Here is a 26,002-nt window from a genome sequence, read left to right as displayed (position 1 = left end):
GAAGAAGCCCTGCAAGGTTGTTTTGAGTCTACAGACAGCCACATGGAGATCACATTGATATAATGACTGATTACATAAACTTCTATTTAAATAACACCATCCTAACCAGAACAGTGTAAAGCAATGTAAGAAATCAGTGAACTCTCCTCCATTACATTATCATTTAATTATTAAGCTACTGGAGGCTAATGTAGGTACTGCTTATCAGTGACCCATTAAGTACATTGTCCTCCTGTCCAGTTGAGAGAAAATTTCCAGCATCCCTTTGTTTGTAATTTTTGCTAAAATTTGGGTGATCATCTGCAAAAACCACCGGAGCGCACAGGTTGTGGCTAAAATGAATTGGTCATGCCACAGAAACGTGCAGCGACATGTTTCTGTCAAGATAAGCAGATTAAATCGGTAGCCCCCTCAGTCCTGTTGGCTCCATCCTGACGGCTGCAGCTCGGATTGATGCTTTAAAGGATAATGCATGCATTTGTGCCCTTGACACTATCAGCTGCGACTGCAGGAAAAGTCTGGTCAACATTGCCCCAGTGATGCTTGTGTTGTGATGCAATACTGAAGAACAGTGCTGTTAAACTCTAAGGTTGTTGCACAACCAAACACTGCTATAAAGTTTATGAGAGGTCAATGACACTTTAAGGAGCTGTTTCTTTCCTGCTGAAGTGCAGGTGAGTTCTCACAACTAAGGCAATATCTTGTGGTTTTTCTATTCGTGCAGATGAGAAGCAGTCCATGTATGGTCTTATAAATGAAACCATGTCAACAACAGTGATGGAAAGAAACAAAGTATAATTACTTGACTACTGTACTTAAGTGCTGTTTTTTAATTATCTTTATTTTACCTCAATATTTTTTGGGGCGGGTACTTCTAACTTTCACCACACTACATTTCAAAGTCAAATATTGTACTTTCTACTCGACTCCATTTCACTGCTGTGAGTTCCTTGTTCCTTGAAAGTGTGAGGGGAATCAAGACACTCCTGTTTTCTTTTTAGTTTATTTTTAAATAAGGAAAAAAATAATCAAAATAATTGTCCTTGTTTTTTGTGTCATTTTTATGCTGAAGTTCTTTATGGGTGGTGTAGAGTCTGTAGCAAAGTGATTCAAAGCATCAAAACATCAGATGTTTTCTGAAAGTTACAAGGTTTAATAAAATTACTCTGAAAATTATACAGAAATGTACTGAAATCAGAAAATGTAATTTGTATTTTTGGATACTTAAATACTTTTTAATGCATATGCTTTTGAATACTTAAAGGTATAGTGGAGGATTTTTGCAAATTTTTGGAAAGACCCCTCCTCTCCAATAAAAAAAAAATACACACAACCCTCTACTTGCTCTTGAGGGAACGCCTATTAAAAGAGTATGAGAGCATTTCTCTTTGTGCACGCTCTGTTAAAAGTTGCTGTTTGCATCGCTCATACATGCTTACTTCCCAAAAGAAGATTTGCAAATTTTACACTGTTTGTCTCACCACTGGTAAGAGAAAAAGGGGACGAGCACATAGGACAGCCTTACGTAAACATATCACCAGAATGAGTAACAATTAGGAGGACCACTGATTTAAATTATCCAACTAGAAAAACAACATCCTCCAATATACTTTTAAGTATTTTCAAAAGTGAGTACTTCAATACTTTAACTTGATATAGATGTTTGACCAAGTAACTTTTACTTGTAGTTGTGTAAGATTTGACTACCAGTAGCAATACTTTCACTCAAGTACTACTGTTGACTACTTCGTCCACCACTGACTAACAATGCTTTGATTGCAATTACACAGGGGCTTCTCCAGCTTTTCAAAAGTGTGGGGGGTGTAGTCAGTCCAAGGTTGTTGCAGAGTCAGTTAATTGTAAAAAACTGAATTTCATATTTTACCAGAAGATTATTAATATATATAATAACTACAACTAGAAGTTTAGTTAATGAATTGTTAATTCAAATCAAGGGTAAAACTTGATTATTTGTTAAAGGTTTACTCTTTTACTCAAGGTTGATCTTCTTAATCAGCTGTTAAAATCCAGTTGTTTTTCATCGATTAAGTAATGTAGACTATGGTTATCAGCAGAGTTATTAATCCCCAACCAAAGCAGCTCTCTGAAGGTTTCGAACTATTCTGATGCAAAACACAGACGCAGATCTAATGGGCTGAATTTGATAACTTACAGCAGCCTGTAAAAGACGTCTCCTTAAAGTGGTGGTGGATAGCTCTGTAGCAACGGTTCATACAGCAGATGCACAGGTCCCAACAGCGGCCGGATCAGGAATCACCGTTTGGTGGCTTCGTAGCAGCACCCCAACGAACAGCTATGGGGCCTAAAGGCACAGGGAAAAAGTATCGAACATTGAGAAATCAGTGGCATGCATTGCTAGGGCTGGGCGATAATTCAATAACGATATATATCGATCGATAGACGTGTGGCGCAATAGAAAAAAAGAGGGTCGATAAAAGTTCGATAAAAAAGAAACACAGTTTTCCTTCCTTCTCATTGTAGCCTAGCATGTAGGTTTATGCTAGTCACTACTTCCTCCCAACCAATCACAATCGCGGACCCAGGCACGACGTCACCAAGCGCCGCCCTCTCAAACCACAACACAGAGCACATGAAGATGCAGCAAGGAGAGGCGGAGGAAATTGTTTCAAAAAAGGGTTTTTGTAGTTCGGCAGTCTGGCAGTATTTCGGTCATGGCAAGTCGGACCAAAAACAAACCACAGCCATCTGGAAAATGTGTCGGGAACCAGTGAAAACGAAGTCTGATAACACAACCAACTTTTTTTTTTTTTAATCATCTCAGCCGCTCCCACCTGCAGGAGTACGAGCTGTGTAGGCCCCGACGCGGCTCTCCTCCGAGGAATCTTCGGAAAATATATATATTTTTTCAGTTCTGGGCAGTTCCCCACGTACTTCTAACAATTGAGAGAAAAATGCTGAGGGGCCAGAAACTTCAAAGTAATAACTCAGGTTAAAGCAGGAAACGGTGGCGGCGGCGGCGATGGGGGGGCATTTATTTATTTGTTATATTTATTTTGGTCACTTTAGTTTATTCTTTGTCAGTATTTAATAACATAACTCAGGTCTCTTAAGTTATTTTTCTTTAAAACATTTCTGTTATGGTTAAAAAAGTTGGTTAAATAAAGATTTAATTCAAAGTCTGTGTTTGTGTTTTTTATTAAAATTAAATCATTTAGCAATATTATAAAAGTCAAGGCAGAGCTGCACATAAAATATGGTTTCAAATCTTTTCAATAATTATCGATATCGATCAATATGTATTTTTTTTTATCGATAAGCTTTTTTTCTATATCGCCCAGCCCTATGCATTGCTCAGGTTTGATTTTGGCCCATTCTTGCGCTCAGTCTTCAAATCTTGAAGGAATATGTAGGAATCTTGTCCTGCTCATGTGTGAATCCCTGGTTTTTGTTTGTTAAAATGATCATTACTCATAAGTTGGATTGTTTTTGTTTTATAATTAACCACAGTAGAGCTTCTTTCTGTTTGAAAACACATCAGTAAAGATGTTTTGATGCATTTTGACTTCAGTCACCAATCAGGTGCTGGAGTCCATTTTCTTTCCCCGTGTTTTTGTGAAGCTTTGAGCTGCCGGTGGCAGTTTGGTCTAATTTCAGTTTCCTTTTAGGAGCAATAGTAGAAGTAAATATAAGTAGAGCATTTGAATGTCTGACCTTGCATTCCTGCTATTAGTGGTCATTATTTATGTTGGTAGCAGAGGTGATGTCAGAGTATGAGAGAGCCGTGGGGGGGATTTCTCTGGAGACGATAAATTGCCATTATTCTCAGTGTCACAGAACAATGTGTTAAACTGATGGAGGACAGTTTCATCTGCCAACACGAGTGCAGGCAAATACAAATGTGAGCTTCCTGGAGTGACCGGATCTCGGTTCTATGATTAAAATAATGGCCCTGTGGTTTCCAGCCTTCACTGAGGATGGATCTGTTTTCACCAGGTGAGTCTCCACAAACTTCCCCCTCATTTCAGCCAAAGGGCTCAGCAGGCTGCGAGTGGAAGATATGCTCAGCAGCGCTAACAATGCACCGAGCCATTTTATGGAAACTTAAAAGCAGAAATGTTCCCCCACATGCTGACAAGTGTCTGTTTAAAGTAAAATAAACAGCTGAAATCCAAAATGTCAAAGTGTCCATTTAAGGGAGCGCCACGCTGTTCGGCGCTGGCTTGTTTGGGCTCGGTTCAGCGCTGGCGGGAGGTAAATCTAAATAGCAGTTTGGCTTGTTAGAGTTTGGAGAAGTTAGATGAGGCATCGGCGACGCTCCGTAGAGCCAAACACGGCCTCATTACAGCAAAGCAAGGATGGACAAACAGCTGGATGCATCCCCCTCTGCCTCCGTTTCTGCGCTTTTCCATTTCTCCCACCAAGTCTGTGTTCATTCCCTCGTCTCCTCTGTCCTCCCATATGTGTTAAAGTGTCATGGTCCAGTGCCTTCCTCCTCATCCTCCTCCTTCTCCTCCTCTTCTGTATTTACAAGGCATCTTAGCTCTCAGTCTTGTTTCATGAGCAGCTTGTATGTTTGTATTTATTATCTTAAGTGTGACTGCCACTTTATGCTGGTCTCAATCAGGATTTTCTTTTTCCTGAAATCTCTCCTTAAAGTGTGAATCTGATGATAATCTGAGTCTTTATATGTTTTACAAACTAAACATTTAAAATATTAATCCGGTTTAGCATAGTTTGTTCTCTTGCGGGGTTACCAAGGTGGTGATTTGGGAGATTTTAAAAACACTTTTGTTTTTTTATCTTGCATTTCTGCATTTTAAACCCTATTTAACATAATAAAGCTGCTCTGTAGTTTTAATTTAGACTCACTAGGATGATAAAAAAGTCCATCCTGTTGCTTATTCTCAGCCCAATGCCGATCTTTTCAAGAGCATTCTCTATTTATTTTCATGAAGTCGTGTCAAAAGTTTGCAGTACAAGTTTACAAATTAAATTAAGTGTTTAAAAGAATTGTTTTACTCAGTGGGATTTATTAAATTTTCAATTCAATGAAGTTTATTTATAGAGCCCCAATTCATAACACGTCATCTCAAGGCACTTTACAGTTCAACCAGATCATACGGTTAAATTAATCCAAAGTTTTATATCTAAGGAAAACCAGTTGATTGCATCTACTCATGGAATCGAATGCATTCCCTCATGCTAAGCATGCTTGTAGTGACAGTGGAGAGGAAAACTCAATTTTAACAGGAAGAAACTTCCAGCAGAACCAGGCTCAGCGTGAGTGGCCTTCTTCCGAGGCTGACTGGTGTTCAAGGAGACAGATGTAGAGACACAAAAAGCAACTGTAAGAGGCGGCCCCGTCCAGGAAACTCGCAGCCAGGCAGACTAGCTCTGGGCCAACTCCCATGTCAGAGGATGAAGAGAGCACATCCAGCCAGTTACAGTCAGAAAAACAGGCCGATCTCAAGCAAAAGATGAACGTCATAACCATGGATTAATTTAGTAATTGCACAATTAAATGGATAAATGATGACACTTTCCCGACTCAATATGTTGAGGTAGAAGCTCATTTCGATTAGAGACCAATCGGCTGGTTTACTTTCCTACTGACTGTCTCACCTTGGATACTGGGACCATCTTCTCCGTTTCTGACAGTTTTGTTGTCAAAGTGAGAACGAGTTTTCTGATTTCACCATCAAATTAAGAAACTGTTTGTACTAGGCTTGTCCCGATCCGATCCACGTATCGGATCGGACGCCGATATTGGCAAAAAAAATGCGTATCTGCAAAGAATATAAAAATGCCGATCCAGTTTTAAAAAAAAAAATCTGGTCCGTATTTTCCAGTTTCGCCGATTGAAACGATCCATTCCACTATTTTGCGCCAATGTTCCCCGAATCCGGTCCGCATTTTCCAGAACACCTTTAACACACCCACAGGTCTTTTTGGGTCTGTCTCCCGGCCTAACCATTAAAACAGGTGAATTGGAAGATAGCGGGAAAATGTCAGCCGTGTGGGATTATTATCTACACGATGTGTAGATGGAGACTAGGTGTGGAGGAGATTGGGGAGTATAAGGCATTTTTGTGTAATAGTTCACTGTTATTTGCACTGATTTTTTTTTAAGCAGCCTCTTTTTTCAAGAGTAGAGTCCTGATTCTAAGTTAATAGAATATTTTCCACTCTTGTCTGTTTTGCATTTTTTATTAAAACTTACAGTAATACTTGCACCTTTAACTGTTTATGGTTTTACTGTTCACTGTGCAATTTCAGATTGCTATTCATAATTTTGTCCAGTTTGTGTTTATCTCTTAATAAACAGGTAAGTTTGTTGTTACCAATCATTGTGTTTTATTCAATCTCACCTAATTCAGCTGGCTAGATGTTATCAAGAGTACTAAAACCCTTTTCAACATGAGCCTTACAACTAAGGCTAAATACTTTAACTTAAACTTAAATACATGCTCGGATAGGCTGGTATCGGCCAGTATCAGTATCGGATCGGAAGTCCAAAAACAATATCGGTATCGGATCGGAAGTGCAAAAACCTGGATCGGGACATCTCTAGTTTGTACCAGACAGGACACATTGTTGGTCCCACTTCTTTTTCTTGCTAACGATTAGGTTCTGGACTAAGGTGTAAATTGAGTACCGGTTAGAGTTAGGTTTACAAAGGTAATGGTCAGGTTTACAGTAGGATTATTGTCAGGACTTGGGCTAGGGAGTTGGCCCTAAAAATCTAATCTCCGATCATCATCTCCCCCCCCCCCCCCCCCCCCCAAATTCAAATAATTGATTATTTTGTTTCTCATATATGTTTTACAATAAAACTGACAAACGACATGCATTACTTTCAAAAACTGGCTTTTATTCCATTCCTCCCGTTTATGTGGTGATCTTCATTTAAAAGGCAACAACATTCTAGTTGTAAAAAAATTATTGGAAAATAATGAATCACACAAATAGTAAAAATATGACATACTTGATGTTTGTAGTTACTGTAGTGGTTTTAGACACTCTGCTAGTTTATCATTTATTAGTACACTTAAAAAAGATGATTGTTTATCAAAAATGTTATCTTTATAAACAGAAAATTTTTTAGTTGATTTTAACCACTTATCCCAAATCCCTAGTTGGGTAGTAGGAGTGGATGAAAATGATTGAAACTCATAGGGAGTCAACATGGAGGCAAATGTGTATGTGTCTAGTGGGAGTGTCTAGTTGTTTATTTAGCTGTTTTAGCATATTTTCATCTAGTTTACTAACCTTGTGAGAGCAATAAACCAATAGGGACCAAACCCTGGTCCTTTTGTTGTGAGGGGCCCCTGTTTAAATTTAGAAGTACTGTTTTTATTAAGTTTAGGGTCAGGTAAAGGCTGTGACAGAAAGACAGAGTAAAGATTACACTTGGTTTGTGTATGAGGGGCAGAGATGGGAAGTAACGAAGTACAAATACTTTGTTACTGTACTAGATTTTTCTGATATTTTTACTTTACTTTACTACTTATTTTTATGGCGACTTTTTACTTCTACTCCTTACATTTTTACACAAATATCTGTACTTTCTACTCCTTATATTTTAAAAAATTGGCTCGTTACTTTAGTTTTGAATAATTTCAACGAAGTTACCGTTATTATTTTTCACGTCATCAATACCAAATTCAATCTAACTGGATGGGAATCTACGTTGCATTTGAAGCACCACTACAAGATGAATCGACAGATTCGGCGGTATTCATTGGCGGCAAATCATTGCAGCTTGGTGGCTTTGGCGTTAGCATAGTAGTATGGACGACGAGATGATTGAAAATGAACACAACAGAGATCTAGTCCTATTGGCAGACATCCATTTAAAATGTAGACAACTGCATGAAAAAAGTGGTTTCTACTTTTACTTTTATGCTTTAAAGGAGAAGTTCGTTTTTTTACACTTTAAGCCCATTTTCTGTAGTGTCCAGGATGAAATCGAACGATTGACACCAAAAGTTTGACAATTGGTCCTGTCTCTGCTTTTTGGCTCATTTAGAATCACCCCCTGGCTGCTTTAGAATGGCTAGCATAGAGCATGTCCGATAATGTCCTTAAAACAACCTTAAACGTTCTTTTTTTAAAATATGCTACTCACCGGGTCGTCAGCGCTGTTCAATGACGTTCCAAAAAAAGTTTCGTAAAGAAAAAACGTTCCTGTAGTGTTTTATTTAGCATTTTGTAAATCCCATTGAGTTCTGTAGGAATAGTCAATATTCCCCTGCCACCGGAAACGGAAATGGGGCCTGTTTACACAGTTGTAGTCTTTTTGCTTCACTCTGTGTACTCCGACGTCGAGGTGCTAACGTCTCTGTTAAACACTTTAAAAAACTCTGAAAATGGAATACGAAAGGTGGATTCTTGATTCTCGACGTCGGAGTACACAGAGTGAAGCGAAAAGACTACAACTGTGTAAACAGGCTCCATTTCCGTTTCCGGTGGCAGCGGAATATTGACTATTCCTACAGAACTCAATGGGATTTACAAAATGCTAAATAAAACACTACAGGAACGTTTTTTCTTCACGAAACTTTTTTTGGAACGTCATTGAACAGCGCTGACGACCCGGTGAGTAGCATATTTTAAAAAAAGAACGTTTAAGGTTGTTTTAAGGACATTATCGGACATGCTCTATGCTAGCCATTCTAAAGCAGCCAGGGGGGGATTCTAAATGAGCCAAAAAGCAGAGACAGGAGCAATTGTCAAACTTTTGGTGTCGATCATTCGATTTCATCCTGGACACTACAGAAAATGGGCTTAAAGTGTAAAAAACCGAACTTCTCCTTTAAGTAAATTTACAAGCCTGTACTTTGTTACGTTTACTTGAGTAAAGAAGTTTAATCAGTACTTCCACTTTTACCACAAGTATCTGTACTTTTACTCAAGTACGGAAAGTGAGTACTTTTGCCATCTCTGATGAGGGGTTTATGCTTGTACTGATGTAAAGGGGGGGCTTGGGTGTTGGGGCTTTAGCAAATGATGACATTGATTGGAAGTCAATAGAAGGTCCTTACTTTTTATCTAAAATGTGGTATGTGTGCATGGGTGTGGGTTTTTACTAATGCTAATCTTCATGACGTTCTTACTTGCCCGCCTCATTAAAAATTCCAACCCTTCTAATAAAACCCACTCACTTTCTTTCCTTTTATTTTGTCCTTTTATCACATTGGAGCTGAGCTTCTATTGGGTCTGCTGAGAGCTGGACCATCTAAACTATAAAAGAGCATATCCCCAAGTATGATGTTTCCTACTGAGGAGTTTCTACCGGAAATCTCAGAACTGCAGACCCCCGATCCAGAGCGATCAGGGCTCGGAGTGCGTTTGTGTATGAGGCCATCTGAGCGTCTCAGGGGACTGCAGTTCTGTTTTATATTTCGGTGTATGTGTTCATATGACCACAGGGTGTGTAGAATCACTTATCAGCACTAAAGTCAGCAGTATCAGCAATTAGAACTCTCAGGGTGACGATGAGGGAAAAACCTGGAGAAGGAAAAAAAGTCCAGAAAAGTATTTATATTAGCATAAATTATGTCTTAGTGGATTTTCTTAATGTTGAACCCCTACTTCCTTTTTTTAAAGATCATATTGTCTCGATTAGAGAAATTGGGACATTTTAAAAGAAATGTACTGAAAATAAATTTTTAGATTTTGTTGTATGGTTATGCGGTGTTCCGTAAATCAATTAAATCCATTAAAGATTCTGGCAAGAGTCCACAGGTTTCCTCTCTGGGTCCTCAGATCCCCTGTTATTCTCAGGTGGATGTCTGGACCCACATTTAAAAGAATCATCTTTTGCTTTTGAAATAGGTCCCTGTTTTTTAGAAGTTACAGTATGCCATTCCTCTGTCCATTGGGACGTTAAATTTCCAGTTCTGTTTGGCCTGGAGCCATGGATGCACTTTGACACCAATTGGCGCTTTTGGACCAAACTCTTTTTGGTTCCCCCTGAGGGTAATAGGGGCCCAGTGTTTCTCTAGAGGACTGTCTGCCTTTGAGGGGCTTTATTCTATATGGTTTAATTGGCACACAGGTGTCATGGTGGCTGGGAATCATTGTTTTGTAATAGTTTGTATTTCCATTTTCTTTGCAGCTGCATTTAAAGAAAAAAAGATTTTTATTAAATGTTCAATACGTCTATTTTGGAGCTATTTTGAAACAATAGTCTTGTAATTTGATGCCTATGGATTTAAGATAACAATTCAGCATCTTGTAAAATCATAAAACAAAATCAGTTCCAAAGAGAAATGTCATAACTCTGAGAATGTCAATTTCGATGCAATTAGTACCTGGTTGGGACATTTTACATGACTTACAGCCTCTCTGAGTAATTGTATGGAGGATATCAGTCTGTAGATCTGCTTAGGTTTAGTGGTAGCAAAGGTTGTCTTCAGCTCTTCGTGTTAGAGCTGAAGTTGCTCATCTTCCTCTTGACAATACTTCATAGTTTAGCCATCTCAGTTTTCCTTCTAACCAGCAACAGTGCCAACCGTGGTCAGTGAACCAACTTCTGGTTTTGATGGCTTTGAGATTGACCTCCAAAAACTCCAGCGGACCAACATCAGCAGATACTCTCCTCTCTTCAGACTTTAGATTTTGAGACTTTGATTTCCGAATGAAACTAAAGTTAACTTTGAACCACTGAGCAACAGTTAAGATAGTTCTGATGTCTCCAGTTCATATGTGGCTTTACACGAGGGATGAGACATTTGCTGCCCATGTACTGGATACATCCTTTTGTAGTGGCCACTGATGCTCTTACTCCAGCCTCGGTCTGATCTTTTGAGGATGTGTTGAAGGCCAAAAAGGTTCTTCCTGGGTTCCTACAGGTGTATCTAATAAGGTTACAAATGTTTGCACTCTGGCTGCAGGTGGGGCCTCCAGGCTGGACTTTTGCTCTAGACCTTGTCCAGTGAAATCTGGGGGCATTGCAGGTTTTTAGACATGAGCCTTGTGGGTGTGTCCTTGTGAGTAGAGAGCTTGCAGCGCACACTGAACGGCAGTTCTGGAGGGAGGCCGGTGTGATGCCTTCCTCCGCTGACTCTGCTATGAGTTAAATTTGTGTGTTACATGCGTTTGTTTGTGTGTCTGTGTGTTATTACCAAATCTTGTCCTCCATGTTTGTGCCTTTGTTGCTGTTGAATCTGCAGGGTAATGGATTGATTAACTTTGTGTTGCAGGACTGTGTCCACATGGAGACATGCATGATGTTTCCGTTGTAGTGTGAGTCTTTTGTCTTCTTTGTGTTGTTGGTTTTCTGTGTGTGTTGTTGTTAGTGTGTATCCATGTGTGTCCCAGGTTCTGGCGTCCACAGAGATCAGATGAAAGGGAAGAGCCCTCCGACTGATCCTCTTCTCCTGAACGAGGGAATTCAACCCCCCCTTCCCAGTCCTCACCCCCATGTTTCCACGTCGCTGTCGTTCTCCCTCAGTGTCTCTTTCCCCTTTATCTCCCTCTCTCCAAGCATGTGACCCAATTTCACCACCCACATTTCTCTGTCTCCCCCTAAAGTCCCATCTGAGGAGGGTCTGCTGAGAGAACACTAGGGGAGGAGTGGTGTGGGGTGGAGGGTGCAGGAAAACTGAGTGACGGATGATAAAGTGCAGCAGAGCTACATAGAATAGCTACGATACGCTGCGGTTCTGTTTCTAATGTGTGAGCCATCTATACATCACAGGTGTTAGTGTGTTAGAAGGGATCTGCCTCAGAGATGTAACGTAACACATGAGGAGAGAACATGGAGTGATAGAACGTGATGAAGAACATGGAAGATCCTGATGATCCTGAGAGAAAGTGACATGGAAGGTGGAAAGAAAACCTGGCAGAAGAATAAAAGAAGATTTAGTTTCCATGATTTTGGAATATATGGACCTATATATTGCTTATTCTTAATGCACCTTTTTCCTCCCTGTTAGCACCTTCTGTAACTTCTATGCCAATATGTGACGAGTGAATTTCTCCGCTGTGAGATCAATAAAGCTCATCTAATCTAATCTAATCTAACCTAACCTAATGCAAAAACAGTTTCGTATCCCATTTGTAAATTTCTCTTACTTTTTCTCTTACAAATGCGTTAAATCACATTCAACTAACATTCTTAAATTATCTTAAAGGATCCTCCTAAAAGTGATGCATTTCACCTGTGTGTAAGTGAGCGCACGTTACCAAGAAAACTAAGCTTGCATAGTTACCCTGGTTGGTCCATAATAAGGCTCTGAATTCCCACGCTTGTCAGGAGGTGTTCATTCATAGAAATGGTATTGAAGATTAAGAAGAAAATATTTGGTATATCTCCAGACCATGTTTGTCATCCCTTTATCTCACTCTCAGTCTCTCATGAAGCACATCAATATAAAAATGTTAATGACAAAACTCTTTCTTTCAGAAAGACTCAAACCGAAACATTCCACATTTAGCTTAATAACAACAAAGCCAAGTAACTGTCATGAATGAAAATGAATCCAAATCTTACCGACAAAATGTCAACAAATGAAACCAGTGTCCCCCTGACACTGACATGTCAGCTGCATGGTAGTGACTGATGGTTCTGGCATCAGTGAATAAAAATGTAATTTATAAATTACATTTACTTTACATTAAGATGCATAATATACATTATAATAATGTAGCCTGATAAAATGGGTAATTGCTTCTAAGTAAAGCTAATATAGTCATTTAGTGAAAAACTAGGTTTGGATAACATTTTTTAGCGCAAGACTTTTACATCAAGTCTGGAACATTCGTAAAATGGGGTCCTACATGAAAGAAGATTTGAAATTGGAGAAAATTGGTGAATGTGACAGTTTCTCTTAAATGACTTGTACGAATAGCCTAGTAAACTAGCCCCACCCACCAGCGGCCAAAATCATTTTTGCCTGTGAGTGGATCAATGCCCCAGGCCCTAGAACTAACTGGCCAATCACAACGCAGAGATGGGTTTTGAATTTCTGGATGCAAAGCGGGCGGGGCTTTGAGAGCGTGACGACAAAGCTGCGCGCCGCTGGACAATGCACAACAACTATTGAACAGTTCTCATTTGATTTGGGTTTGGAATCAGGTTTGGAAGGATTAGATTTGGGGTTTTCATTGAAATGTGAGCAGGAAGAGTCTCTACGCTCACTAATTTTTAAGAAGGACGTATTCGCCGGTTTACCGACAGGCTGTCGTGCTTACTTCGTCGCAGTCAGTTGCGCTCATTGGTCAGAGCTTTGGCCAATAGGCACAGACATGGTTTGAAAAACAACGGGTTGTTCTCATCAACACTCTACCGATGTCTCATTCATCGGGGCCAGACTTAATTACACATTTAATCTGACATTTAGTCTGGTTTATCAGACTATTGTACGAATGATTTAATAACAAATTTGATCCTATAAATGGTTCTTGTGTGAGGCCAAATATGTGTTTGTTTCCAGAAAAACAGGGATGTAGACTGAGTAGCTTGGAAAAGTATTTTTTAACTTTTGTAGTTGTAAATTTGTGTGTGCGTACAAAACAAAACACCTGTTGCATCTTATTTTACCAGATAGTTGCATTTTTAATTCGATTTATGTTCTGGACTTTGACTTGACCACTCTAAAATATTATTATTTCATTGCATGTTAGAGTTTTTCATCCACCTAGAAGGTGAACCTACAGCCACATCTAAAGTCGCCTGGATCCTGTTCTAGGTTTTATTCCAGGTTTCTATTTCTTCATCCACCCTCCATCTACCCTGATAGCTTCCAGGTCCCTAAGGAAGGAAATCGACCCCACAGCATGACTGGACCACCACCATGTTTCATTAATATTGTGTCCAGACCAGACCTGATCGGACCTGTGTCTCTATTACCCCTTTCTCACTAGCCTAAAAAAAAAAGGGCCCTTTAAATCTGGGAACAATCTGCATTAGTGGCAGTGGGAATGGTTCTCTGACGCAGGTCAAACGACTCAGCAAGCGATCCGGGTTAAAACTGCCTTCAAATGGCTTGGCTCTGATCGGCATACAGGGGGAAAAGCAGACCTTGGTCGACCCTCTAATTTACGGGATATAAATGAACGCAACGTACTGACGTCGACACACCGCACCAGTCACGTCTGACCTAACAAGTTTAAACAATCTGTTTAAATTCGATAAACATGGCGCAGCACTGGTAAGAGGGATTCAGACACACAAAAGAGCAAAATAATAAAGCCCATTACTATGCTTTGGCTTTGTGAAATTATGCTTTCCATAGTTTACTTTCCAGATTTCTGTCGCATTGGTCATCATCACCGCTAACTCAGCTTGATGGCTTGACCAGACACGCAGCAGTAGAGCGACAGAGCCACGCAGCTTGCCAGCGGGGGATCAGACCCAGCTTTCTTTCAACAATGGGAAGGGAGCCAAATGCCGATTGTTAGCCAGTCGACCCGTGTTTGAAAAACTTGAGTTAACCCGCTAATTTCAATGGAAAAGAGGCTTACGTTGCATTTTTTTAGCCTGAGGGCAGAACTTCTGAGATCCACTTAGAGATGGCTATCTTTGCTCCACTCTTCCACTAAGGCCAGGTTACATGTGGAAGGACTTTCTCCTTAGCTGTGGACTTCTGTGGCTCCTACAGAGTTACCATGGTCTTCTTGGCTGCCCTCCTTGTCCAGTTTTCCGGTTTAGGTGGACTTCTGTGTCTAAGGGGTTCTGCAGGTGGTCCATCCTCTCTCCATGTTCAGATGATGAAATGATCAGAGCTCTGGGAGATGTTCAAAGCTTGGAATATGTTTTAGAATTTAACTCTGCTCTAAACTTCATACATTTCTCATAGACTGTGTGCTGAGGTCCTTGCTCTTTATGATGCTGTTTATTTTCTAATGTTCTCTAGCACTGTAATATTAAAGACTCTACAATAGAACTAATTGATCCGGAAGTTATCTTGATACGGTACCTTTTTCTCTATGGTTTACCCAGCTGTGCTCTCTGGGGAAGTAAGTCTCTTAACCGACAATAGGTATAATTTGTTTACTTCAGTCAAGCAAAACAAAAAGTGAAATACTCAATAATATGTGGTCTAATTACCCTGCGTGGCAGTCTCTGAGATTAAAAGTTATTTAGCTGCTTTTTGTTTGAGCCCAGAGTTCAGGTCTTGGTGTTTAAGCATCTAGCTGCAGTTATTTAAATAAAAGCAACTTAATCGCTCTTTTTCAATGGTTTACAAGATTGCTTAAATTCAGACATTTAATAAACGGTCACAACATAAGCAAACATGGAGCAGTGACCCTGATAATTGCTTTGTACTCCTCTTTCTTCAGTAGTTTGTGGGTTTAAGAACAAAGCAAAGCAGAAAGAAGAAGATGAGGTGATGAACTGTGAGCTTTGTCCTGCCAGCAGCAGATTTCTGCAGTTTGCTGCAATAAAGCTCTTTGGAAAAGAACCATAGTCTAAGTAAAGAACGGACAAATTCTTCCTGTTGAAACATTTTAGTGTTTAGAACCCGAAATATGATTTTAGTAGAAGAACCTCTTTGAAGAACCACCTTCATGACCAATACCTCTCAGCATTGTGTAATTCTCTGAATTTATCAGCTTCTCTACCGTTAAGGAGGAATTCTGATCCGCTCTTCTCTCACATTTTTGGTACATTGAGTTTTTTAGACATTCGATTCTGCACCGTGGCTCGTCTTTATTAGCTGCTCTGTTGTGATGCTGCTGTGTTTGGGATCATTTTCTTGATGACCCAGTTTGGGAGCTTCAGGTGTCAGCCTCACATGTGGCTTTAGATTGCTTCAGAGAGAAATAGGCTGAACTCAGGGTTTGCGACGTTCGCAGGTCCTGCAGCTCCAAAGGAAGCCTAAGTCATCATTCCTCCTCCAATGTGGGATTCAGTCAGTTTAGTTTTAACATAATATTCCATTTTTTTTTACCCAACAAACTAGTTTCTATCTTAAATATACGTTTCAGAAGTTTAAAAGTTTCATATTTTTACTCTGTATTATTTTACTCTATATTTTATATTTTCTTTGTATTAAATCTAGTTTTATTTTCAGAAGTTACCTCTATAGGCTTCATTAGTCTGTTCATGATTAAGGTCAGATTATCCCGGTGTGGGTTTAACACTCTATGCACTCTAGTTCACCTGGAAACTTGATGAGTCTTCTCTGCCATCTACGTATTAGTGAGAGAACACAGATGGCTGTTTTTGATGATTGATAACAAAAGACTACCCAAAAGTGCACCTTAAATCCCATCTTAGACTACAAACAAGAAATCAAAAAAGCTGTTTATTACGATGAAAAGTGCCAAATTGGTGTCTAATCGGCGACAGAAAAGACGAGAATTAAGATCCAGGCAGCTTTCAAGAGAGCTCACATCTGCACAGCAGATGGCCCTCTGTTTGTTACAGGTAAAGTTCTTCATTCAAAATTACTTCAACATTTATATCTTCCTTCCCTCAGAGGAAACTAAGCTTCTAAAGACCTGTGTAGTCATGGTAAATACGTAAACACTGGTGTCATTTTTAACTTGGCACCAGGGACAGCCTCTACAAAAACTCTGGAATTTATAAAACACTCATCCAGAGTTGAATAAATATGGGCACTTTCTTTTTCTATTTTTTTCTATTCTCTTTTTGGGAATTTGAAGTTAAAAAACAGGTAAAAATAATTTTACACAAACAACGCATAACCAGAAAATGCACCGAAATACATTGCAATGGCACAGCTGGAAGCACATAAAACTGATATCACTGCTTTTAAGCCTAGGCAGTTTTTAAATGTTTCTTCCCGAGAAGCAGGAGATTTCAGTCCACATTCTGTTGTGCATCATATCCAAACATTTGCACTTTAGTCCCACCTGCCGAAAGAAATTTGTTGCAGACTTTGGCTGATGTGCTCTTTCCATGGTTTCAGTCCTAAATATGAATAATCTCTTAGTTGATATTTTACAGCATTATGTTAAAAAAATAATCATGGAATTATTTTCATGTGAAAATTCCAAATGACTTAGCTGCAAAATAATATCAGAGCTATAATATGTGATTTTGTTGTATTCAGAACTATTAGATCTAATAAGGAACCTATTAGAAATGATCAAAATGAGGATCTGATCAAACCTTAAAGAAAACCACTCTATATTAGGAAATCATATATTATTCTGATCGTGCTACTAATGGTCACACCTTCCCCGAGGTTATTCTCATGCATATATCAGTATATGTTATCACATTTTAGCCCTTTTCAGTGGCTCATTGTGGGGTGAAGGGATCCTCTTCCTCTTTATTTGGTCATTAGTATTCAGGACGTGTTGCCTTCCTTCCTGCTGTCCGCCACTCGTTCCCCTGACAGCGAATCAGCCGGCGTTGATTAATTTCAGCCTATTAGCACCCCTCGTTCACCTCCCCCGGCTCCACCCAGGTTAAGTCCCCGTGCACACCCACGTGCAAGCTTGCAGGCGGGGGTTGCTGCTGGGTGAGCGATGGCGGAGAGGTTGCCAGGGAACCAGTTGTTGTCAGAGCGATATTAATGAGCGGGTTGCTCGGGCCCTCAGAGTGTGCGCCGATTCATTCGTGCCAGCATGTTTAAGTGTTTGGGTGTTTGTGTGCCAAAGGAGAGAACAAATGGGTTGTGTTTTTCTTTCCGTGCATCTTTACACGTTCACATGGATGCTTTTAGACATTTTTTTTTTTTGGTTTGTCACCGCCTCTGTGTGTGATATCCAGCAATGCCATGGCCTGAGGGACAAGGGCTTATGTGTGTGTTTGTGAGTGAATATGCACACTCTGTGGAGGCCTGTCCTAGTTTCCTTCTCCTCACCAGGGAGCTGGAGGATCCAAGGACTGACGCACATCACCTGACAGCCGCCCCACTGCTCCAGTGCCCTGCACCATGGGTGTGTGAGTGTGTGACAGAGATGGAGCGTCTGGATCTGCGCGACGAGCATTGTGTGTTAAAAAGTCCATCAGTGTGAGCACGGCGGTCTATTTGTTCGCTCACAGATTGGCTGCAGCCTTATTTGGAGATGATGGGAGATAATTTTCCTGTATTGACCCGTCCTGTGTTTTGGGGTACCTTCAGGCATATTGGAGGGAAAATTATGTCGCACAAAACCTAAAACAACAAAACTGAATTTGTTCCGCTGAAGCGACAAACGGACTGAGGCTGTGTGCGTCGACACACAGTGGCTCACATGTGCTGCCGCTTTGAGCACCATGCAAACTCCTCTGGCAGCTTCTGTCAGGATTTACAAAGTATGAACACAAGAAGGCTTATCTAAACATTTATTTCTGCCCTTGCATAAATATTTATTGATGTTTGGATTAAAGTTTTTTCTGTGACTCAAGTATTTTAGCACAGTTGGTATTACAAAGATATTTAAATACAAAATATTATTGATAATTTATTTCAGAAACTGAAAACTCAAAATAATTTTATAACATGGAGTGTTTTGATTTTTTTCTCTTGCAGCTAATAAAGGCTTAAAGTTAACTTTTTTATAGAACTTCAACATTTCCCACTACTGTACCTACAGAAATAACTCAAATAGAAAAAACATCAAACCACTAGGCTGCATATTTACATGCAAAAGTAAGCTGTTTTAAGTTAGTTGGTGCTCGTAGCTTTTCTATTGTATTTTTCTCTTCCACTTAGCTTTTCAGCACTTACTTTTAATGCAATAGGCTGAACAGTCAACTTCTCCAGCAACAGCTTTCTTTGGTCACTCCTTGTGTGAAAAAGGTGCATAACAGGTTACCCAGGAGGCGGTTATCAATACCCTCTATTGATAACCATCTCTTGGGTAACCTTTTATGCACCTTTTTCATACCACATGTTTTTCTTCCACTTTGGGTTGAAACAATCAGATGAATTGTGATCAGTCGATCATTGAAATAAGCTACAACTAATACAATGAGACTAACCTTTTCTAAGAATGTCTTTATTACTGCTGTTAAAAAAAAAAACTCAAATCATTTTCAAGAATAAAAAAACAACTTTGAGTCATGCTTGAACTGATGCAGCTTAGTCTGTGTTCTACTCACCCAATTTTATTTATATATTCAGAAAGGGTTTTAGCCTTAAATAATGTATTGCACATTTAATTTGGGCTTACAGTTCCTAAGTTATTTGCTTTTCCATTTGGGTATGCAAAATAGGCGAGAATTTCCCAAAATGAGGTGGGTTTTAAGAGGTAATTACGAAGCCATTTTCATTTCAACAGAGGGCTTTGTTTATTTTTCTACCATTTCCATTTTAAAATGTGATGGAAGAGTATAACTATATGTGTTCAAAACTATTTTCATTTTAAATTAAAGGTATGTTGCAGCCAAAAAAAAAAGTAGGAATCCTGAAACAGAGCCAAAACCAAACACTTTATTCAGATTTTTGCATGGAAGTTAACTGTGTCTGAAGTATCAGTGAAGAGGCCCAGACATGCAGTGGGTGGCACTGTTGCCTTGTAGCAAGAAGGTTCTGGGTCCAATTCCTGGCCTGGGGTCTTTTTTCTTGGAGTTTGAATGTTCTCCATGTGCATGCCTGGGTTCTCTCCGGATACTGCGGCTTCCTCCCACCGTCCAAAAACATCAGTAAACATTCAAAGCTGCGCTATTAAATCAAAACTGAAAAGCTATATTGATGAATCCCTCATTTTTACTGTATCATTCATCTCCCAGACCTAAATAATGGCTCAGATCTCATACTTAAGCCATGTTTTTCTCCAAGTGGAAGCAACTATAGGAAGTATACCGCTGGAAGTTTTCTTTCTATTAGACTTTGGCTACATACAAATTCATGCTACATACAAAAAAATGCTCCAAAGTTTACGACACAATGCAAGAAACTGCTACATTCAGATTGGATTGAACATTTTAACAAGAAGAACAAGAGAAGTGACACATATAGAAAATCTCCCAAGTTTTACTTAAAAATGTTTAACCTTATGGAGAACCGGGAACAAAATGAAAGGTGCAACGATTAACTTTGAGACAGATTTAGACAGCAGCATCTGAAGAGGAAATGTAAAACCCACCAAGGAGTTAACTACCATCTACCTTTATTGCCCATCTGTCTCTTTATAGCTTCGATACGGGTGAAGGGTCAGCTTTGATGAGTTGTAAAATATCCATAATCACATATTCTAGACCCCCTATGAGCTCCTGAGTCCATACCTTCATATTCATAGTTGCTCCGGTCTTCAGACGCAGACCTATGCAGGCCGGAGTGCTTTATTAAGAAAAAAAAACTGTCATGAATTTCTTATAGCCTCCTAATGCTGTGAGATACATTAGGATCTGAACGCATTAAAGTTTCAGACACATTAGACTGTTAAAGACAGCCAGGAAGGGCAGGAGGTCTGCAAAGTGGATGTAGTTGTTGATTTCTTGGGTAGTTTATTTTTGTAAATCTTTGAGATGTTGCATTTCCTGCTGATGGGTTTAAAAATAATAGGAAAAGGGGCAGAGGAGAAAGTGATTGTAAAGTTCAGACAATTCCTGAAGGAAGAAAAAAAAAGAATTGAGCAGTTGACCAAAGTCTCAATAATTCAGCACCTCTGATGTTCAGCCGTGTGCAGAGGGAGGGTTCTCAGTCTGACCCTCCCATCGCTCCCTGATTTTCCTGCTGAATGCGGAGTTTAGAGTTGGTTTCAGTTACTCCGTCTTTCCCTAAGTTGCTGACCTCTGAGTTGGGATCGTCCCTGCAGAGATCGGCCTCCCACCTGATGGGGACTCTGTGTGGCCTGAGCGTCAGTGTTTCATACTGGAGAGGTCGTGACCGCATCGCCTCGTCTACATTTGTCTTCCTCTGAATGATTACATATTAACAGTGTGGACACACACACACAAAGTGATGGCTGCTGGGTGATCCTTTAACCTCCTGTAAGGAGCAACTTGTTCTTCTGATGGGAGCAGGAATCCATTTCATCATATCCAACCCACCTAACTTCGTCTCCTATTTTTCTTTAATTCTCCATCAGTTTGATTACTTTTTCCTGCATGCTGGTATAGAATTAATTTCCATTTTCCCCTTTCCAGGTAAACGAGTCCAGGAGTGGGTTTGTGTGATTCTATGCCTATTCCTCTTCATCATCAACTTCTCATTCCTCCTCCTGCACTTCTCCACTGTTCACATCTACAAGATCATTATTGGCATCGGTAGGTTAACAGGCACAAAGACAAATGACCTGGAATGATAAATTATGTGCCTTATATTCATATTTAGACTCTTTTCAAATTGAATGCATTGATTTTTCCTCTATTCCAGTTTTGGGGATAGTGACAGCAGATTTTGCATCGGGGATTGTTCATTGGGGAGCTGACACCTGGGGATCTGTGGACATCCCTGTTATTGGGAAGGTGAGTATGCACTCAATAAGCAAGCATGTAATAAATTGAGTCCACTGCAAAAAATAATTTTTGATTAATAAAAAAAGTTATTTAAAAACAGGAAAGGCATCAGCAATTAGCTCTGATATAGGCCTTGAGAGATCCATAATCCGTTTTAATGGGACCTGATCTTAAATAAGGAGCAACATTTTACCAATGTTTTTCAAAACCTCAGGCTGGTTTATCATATATTATATGACAAAGGTTGAATGGGTAGAACCCTATAAAACCCCATCTAGAGGTACAAGTACTCACTACGTTTCAAGACTTATCCATTGAAAGTTCTTAGTTTTTATGCAATGGACTACCGCAGGACATATCTCATAATGTTCACACTCCTGGCATATGACCTGGCAGCTAGTTAAATGAATTAAATATAAAATTATCAACTATGTATATGATACATGGTGATTTCATCGGATTTTCAATTTTTACATATTTAAGACCAGTTATTCTTTGTAAGTTCAACAACTGTAATTTGATTAGCCAGACCACCATTAACACTATTACATGTATACGTGTGTGAATATCTTTTTTTTTTTCTGTGTATATGTATACACAGGGATTAAATTCCACTTGTTTGGGTTTTCAGGAAAAGCCAATCTAAAGGGACTGTACATTTCTTCCTTCTGCTTTACTAAGAAAAGTAAAATTGTTCCATCTGATCATTCCGCCGTTAAAATATTTTTCTATAAGCTGTGGTCAAACACTTTCGAATTGCTATCTATGTTTACCTAAAATTTCAACTCTCTCTGGTGAATTATGATTATTTTATATTATTGTATTTGCAGTTTTTACCACATACCTCATGATCATTTTATATTTACATTCAGTTAATGCAAACAATTCCAGGAAGTGGAAAATCCCTGACGCCCTGGCAGGGTTTTGACTGTTCTCCATTACATGTTATGTCCCACTATCCTTATGGAGACTTTGCATTGACTGCCATCAATTTTGCATTCACTTGTAATGCTTAACCCAGAACCGTACCCTAATCATTCCCAATAACTGCCTAACCTTTTCCTCCTGGGGACCAGTCCACAGGTAATACCCCCACCCCTTCCAGAATGTAGCAAATTCCTGTGAAATGGTCCCCATAAGGTTACAAAAACATAACCACACAAACACAGAGGTCATTCTGCTGTCACCTGATCAGCTGGAGGACATATGTTAGCACTCCGTTGGTGTGTTGGTTAAAGATGGCTGCATGCTCACCTCCTTAACACATTTATACACAGTTTCCCACAAAGCCAATTAGATTAAAGTTCATCCTCATCTCAGCCAATTAAAACAAGCATGATCAGGTGCAGCATGCAGATTGTTTTTATATGAGCTTTGTTTTGATTAATGGGACCAGACTTTATGGTTGTGTGTGTTGCAGGAATGTTTTTTGCTTGAATGTTTTATTCATAGGTAAATAATTTGTTGAAATGTTAAAACTAATGTGCATTTTAAGAGCTGCTGTATCCCAATTAGAGCAGTTACCTGTCATGTTGTACTCATATATTATAAATGCATGATTAATAATGAGCTGATATTAGTCAAATTTTGATTACAAATAATGAAAAGTGCAAAAAAAACAAAAGCTGTTACGGATAAATAAAAGCTGATACTCATGCTGCTCCTTAGATTAATAGCAATCTTATAAAACTCATCTGCACTAAATCTTGTGTCTACTTTCCTTATTTGATTTCTATGTTTCAGGTGTACATGGCAAACATTTACTTCCTTCCTTATCTTCCTTCTGCCTTGACGAATTAACCAAAGGTTTTATTAAGAACGTTTTACCTGTTTTTTTTAGAGACTGCTTTGATTGAAACCCCAAAAACATTCCTTACAGTTTGTTGGGTGTTTTTCTTCGGCCCTTAAAAGCAGCAATTATCAAACTATGGTTGAAAAAGAGAAGCTTGGACAAATTAATCCTAAAGAACTACAAATCCATCTCAAACCTGTCCTTCATCTGTAGATTTGTGGGGAAAAAAAGTTCTTTGAACAGTTAAATGCATTCTTAACAATGATCAGCTGCTTGTCAGATTTCTGTGTATACCATAGTACAGAGACTGCCCTGATTAAGGTGTTCAGTAACATCCGTATAAACTCAAACTCTGGAAGAACCACAGTGCTGGTATTATTGGACCTCAGTGCAGCATTTGACACTGTTGATCACTTGATTGTATTACAGTTTCTGGAAAACTATGTTGGCCTTTCTGGTAGAACTCTGGACTGCTTTAATCCTACCTGAAGGACAGGGACTTCTATCCGTCAGAAGGAAACTTTAAATCAGACACCAGAAAAATCACATGTGGGGTCCCCCAAGGCTTCATCCGGGAGCCCCTCCTATTCAACATCTACATGTTTCCCTTGGCTTTGATTATAGCAAACTACCAGATCAGTTACCATAGCTATGCAGATGACACACAGCTTTACATAACAATGTAACCAGGTGACTATGAACCCATCAGAGCATTGGTTAGTTGCTTGTATCAGATTTATATGTGGATGCACATTCTACAATTGAATAAAAAAACCTGGGTTAATAATCCATAGAGATCCATAGTTAGCTCACAGCTTCAGTTACTAGAAACTACTGATTATGGCCAAAATCTTGGTGTCATGATGGACTCAGACTTTAACCATCAGAGCCAGGCGGTTACCAGGTCAGTTTTTTATCACCTAAAGAACATCTCCAGGATTAAAGGACTAATGTCCAAACAGGATGTAGAAAAACTCATTCATGCATTTATCTTTAGTAGAATTGATTACGGCAAAAATTTCTTCATAGGTTTGTCCATCAGAGAGCTGCAGCTGAGCCAAAGCCCTGCCGCCCATGTTCTCACTAGAATAAAGAAAGTAGAGCACATCAGCCAGGTTCTGAAGTCCTTCCACTGGCTCCCTGTAGCACAGAGAATGATCTTTAAAATCCTTCTGTTAGTCTATAAATGACTGAATGGATAAACGCCTACATATAAAATACATAGCAGATTTGCTGTCAGTGTATCAACCTCCCAGACCATTCAGGTCTTCTACTTCAAGCCTACTCTGTTCACCCAGGACTAGAACCGAACATAGAGAAGCATTATTTAGTTCCTATGCTCCACTTACTCCACAATTTTTTTTTTGTTTTATTACCTGATTTTATTATATTTTGATCGTCATTTGCTTTTATTTTTATTATATTAATACATGTAAAGCACTTTGAACTGGCCTTGAACTGATATGTGCTATACAAGTACACTTCCTTCCTTCCCTATTTTCTGTCCTTCTGGACTTCCTTTCTTGTCACCTTCCTTGTTTCCTTGCTTGTGACCTTGTACCTTCTTGTCCATCTGCTCTTTCTTCCTTCTTATTTTGTATCTACCTCCTTATTTCCGTCCTTCATTTTTCTTTGCACCCTTCATTGTCTCCTAACATCAATCCTTGTTTCCTACCTCCATGCCCTCAGCGGCAGATTGCTCCCTTTTTTTACCCAGATATGTTGGGTTTGAAACATCTGGAAATCACAGATTTACTTAGTCTTGCATAATAATGATAAAAAGCCTTTAATTTCAACTTGAAAAACATGCCATACAATCTTAATAACTAGGTTTAACGAGGACACCAGTTTGAGTAATCATAGTGTCCAAAGTTTCTTTCTCTCTCATATCCGATTTAGTTTAACTTGTGTAATTTTCATGTTTTTCTGAGGAAATTATGTGGGTGGATGTTCATGTATGATGTGGCATTTATCGAGGCAGACTGAAGACACAGCAGCATATTTACATGGTGTGTCAAGCGCTGTAGGAGAGGCCTAATAAATGCATTTAGTGGAAGAGAAGTGTAGACGTTAGCAGGGAACAGAGGGGTGGCAATGGGCTGCAGTGCTGATATGTGTGTGCAGTTACCTCAGTGGTGGTTTGGAGCGGAGGAATAAAGCAGGTCTCTGCTTTTATTTAAGGTTAGTTTGAATATCAAAGACTGACTCGATGCAGAACACCCGAGGCTAATAGAGGCACTTTCATTCTTTGTTTGTTGTGTCGTTTTTTTTATGTTAGCTGCCTTGTATACGTCTTGTGTTTACATGCTCTTGTCATGATTTTGTTTCCAGTTTCCTTTGTTGTCCATAATTGTTGAGATCTCTCTAAGGACATTACTCAGGGTGTGAAACGCAGTGTAGAAGCATTTATGCAAAGTTTCTGCACACCTCTCAATCTTCGCGCTTCCTGTAAAGACAAGAATGTCTGTCACTTCATCAAGAATTCATTAAAGAATCCCAAACTGAGACACATCAGTCTTAAGATCTATTGATTATGCATTATCTTTTTGTAAAAATCTGGGAGAAAGTAAGATATAAAAAAATATACTAATCAGGCATAACATTATGACCACATTCCTAGGTGTTATCCGTCACCAAGATGTTTGGAACAGATCCATCTAAGTCCACAAAGTTGTTGTGCCTCAGGATTATATTTCCTTTTTTTGGCCAAGTAAAGATCTCAGACATTCTGTTTTGTGGAAGGAAAAGACCAGCAAAATATAATGCTGGTGTCTTATCACTCCGTTCACCAACAAAGATGACTATAACATGTTTACACAATCTATTTTTTCTAAACGTTAAAGGATGAACTGATCTAAACTAAGCCTTGTTGGGCCTGCATAGCTTATTGGTCCACTTTTGGCTTAAAAGGGGCT

General features: G+C 39.3%; 1 protein-coding gene across 1 annotated transcript in view; it reads left to right on the top strand.

The window, feature by feature from the left end:
• Positions 1–26,002, top strand: part of si:ch211-212o1.2 (uncharacterized protein LOC492735 homolog) — a 48,587-nt gene that overhangs the window by 5,383 nt on the left and 17,202 nt on the right. Inside the window, exons 2-3 of the mRNA XM_038293922.1 lie at positions 20,984–21,103; positions 21,213–21,304. Coding sequence (XP_038149850.1) covers positions 20,984–21,103; positions 21,213–21,304 — 212 coding nt within the window. The remainder of the gene's footprint in view (positions 1–20,983; positions 21,104–21,212; positions 21,305–26,002) is intronic.

The sequence above is a fragment of the Cyprinodon tularosa genome, unplaced genomic scaffold (assembly GCF_016077235.1).
Source record: "Cyprinodon tularosa strain WSP-4 unplaced genomic scaffold, ASM1607723v1 ctg332, whole genome shotgun sequence".
NCBI lineage: Eukaryota > Metazoa > Chordata > Actinopteri > Cyprinodontiformes > Cyprinodontidae > Cyprinodon > Cyprinodon tularosa.
This window is presented reverse-complemented; position numbering and strand designations above follow the sequence as displayed.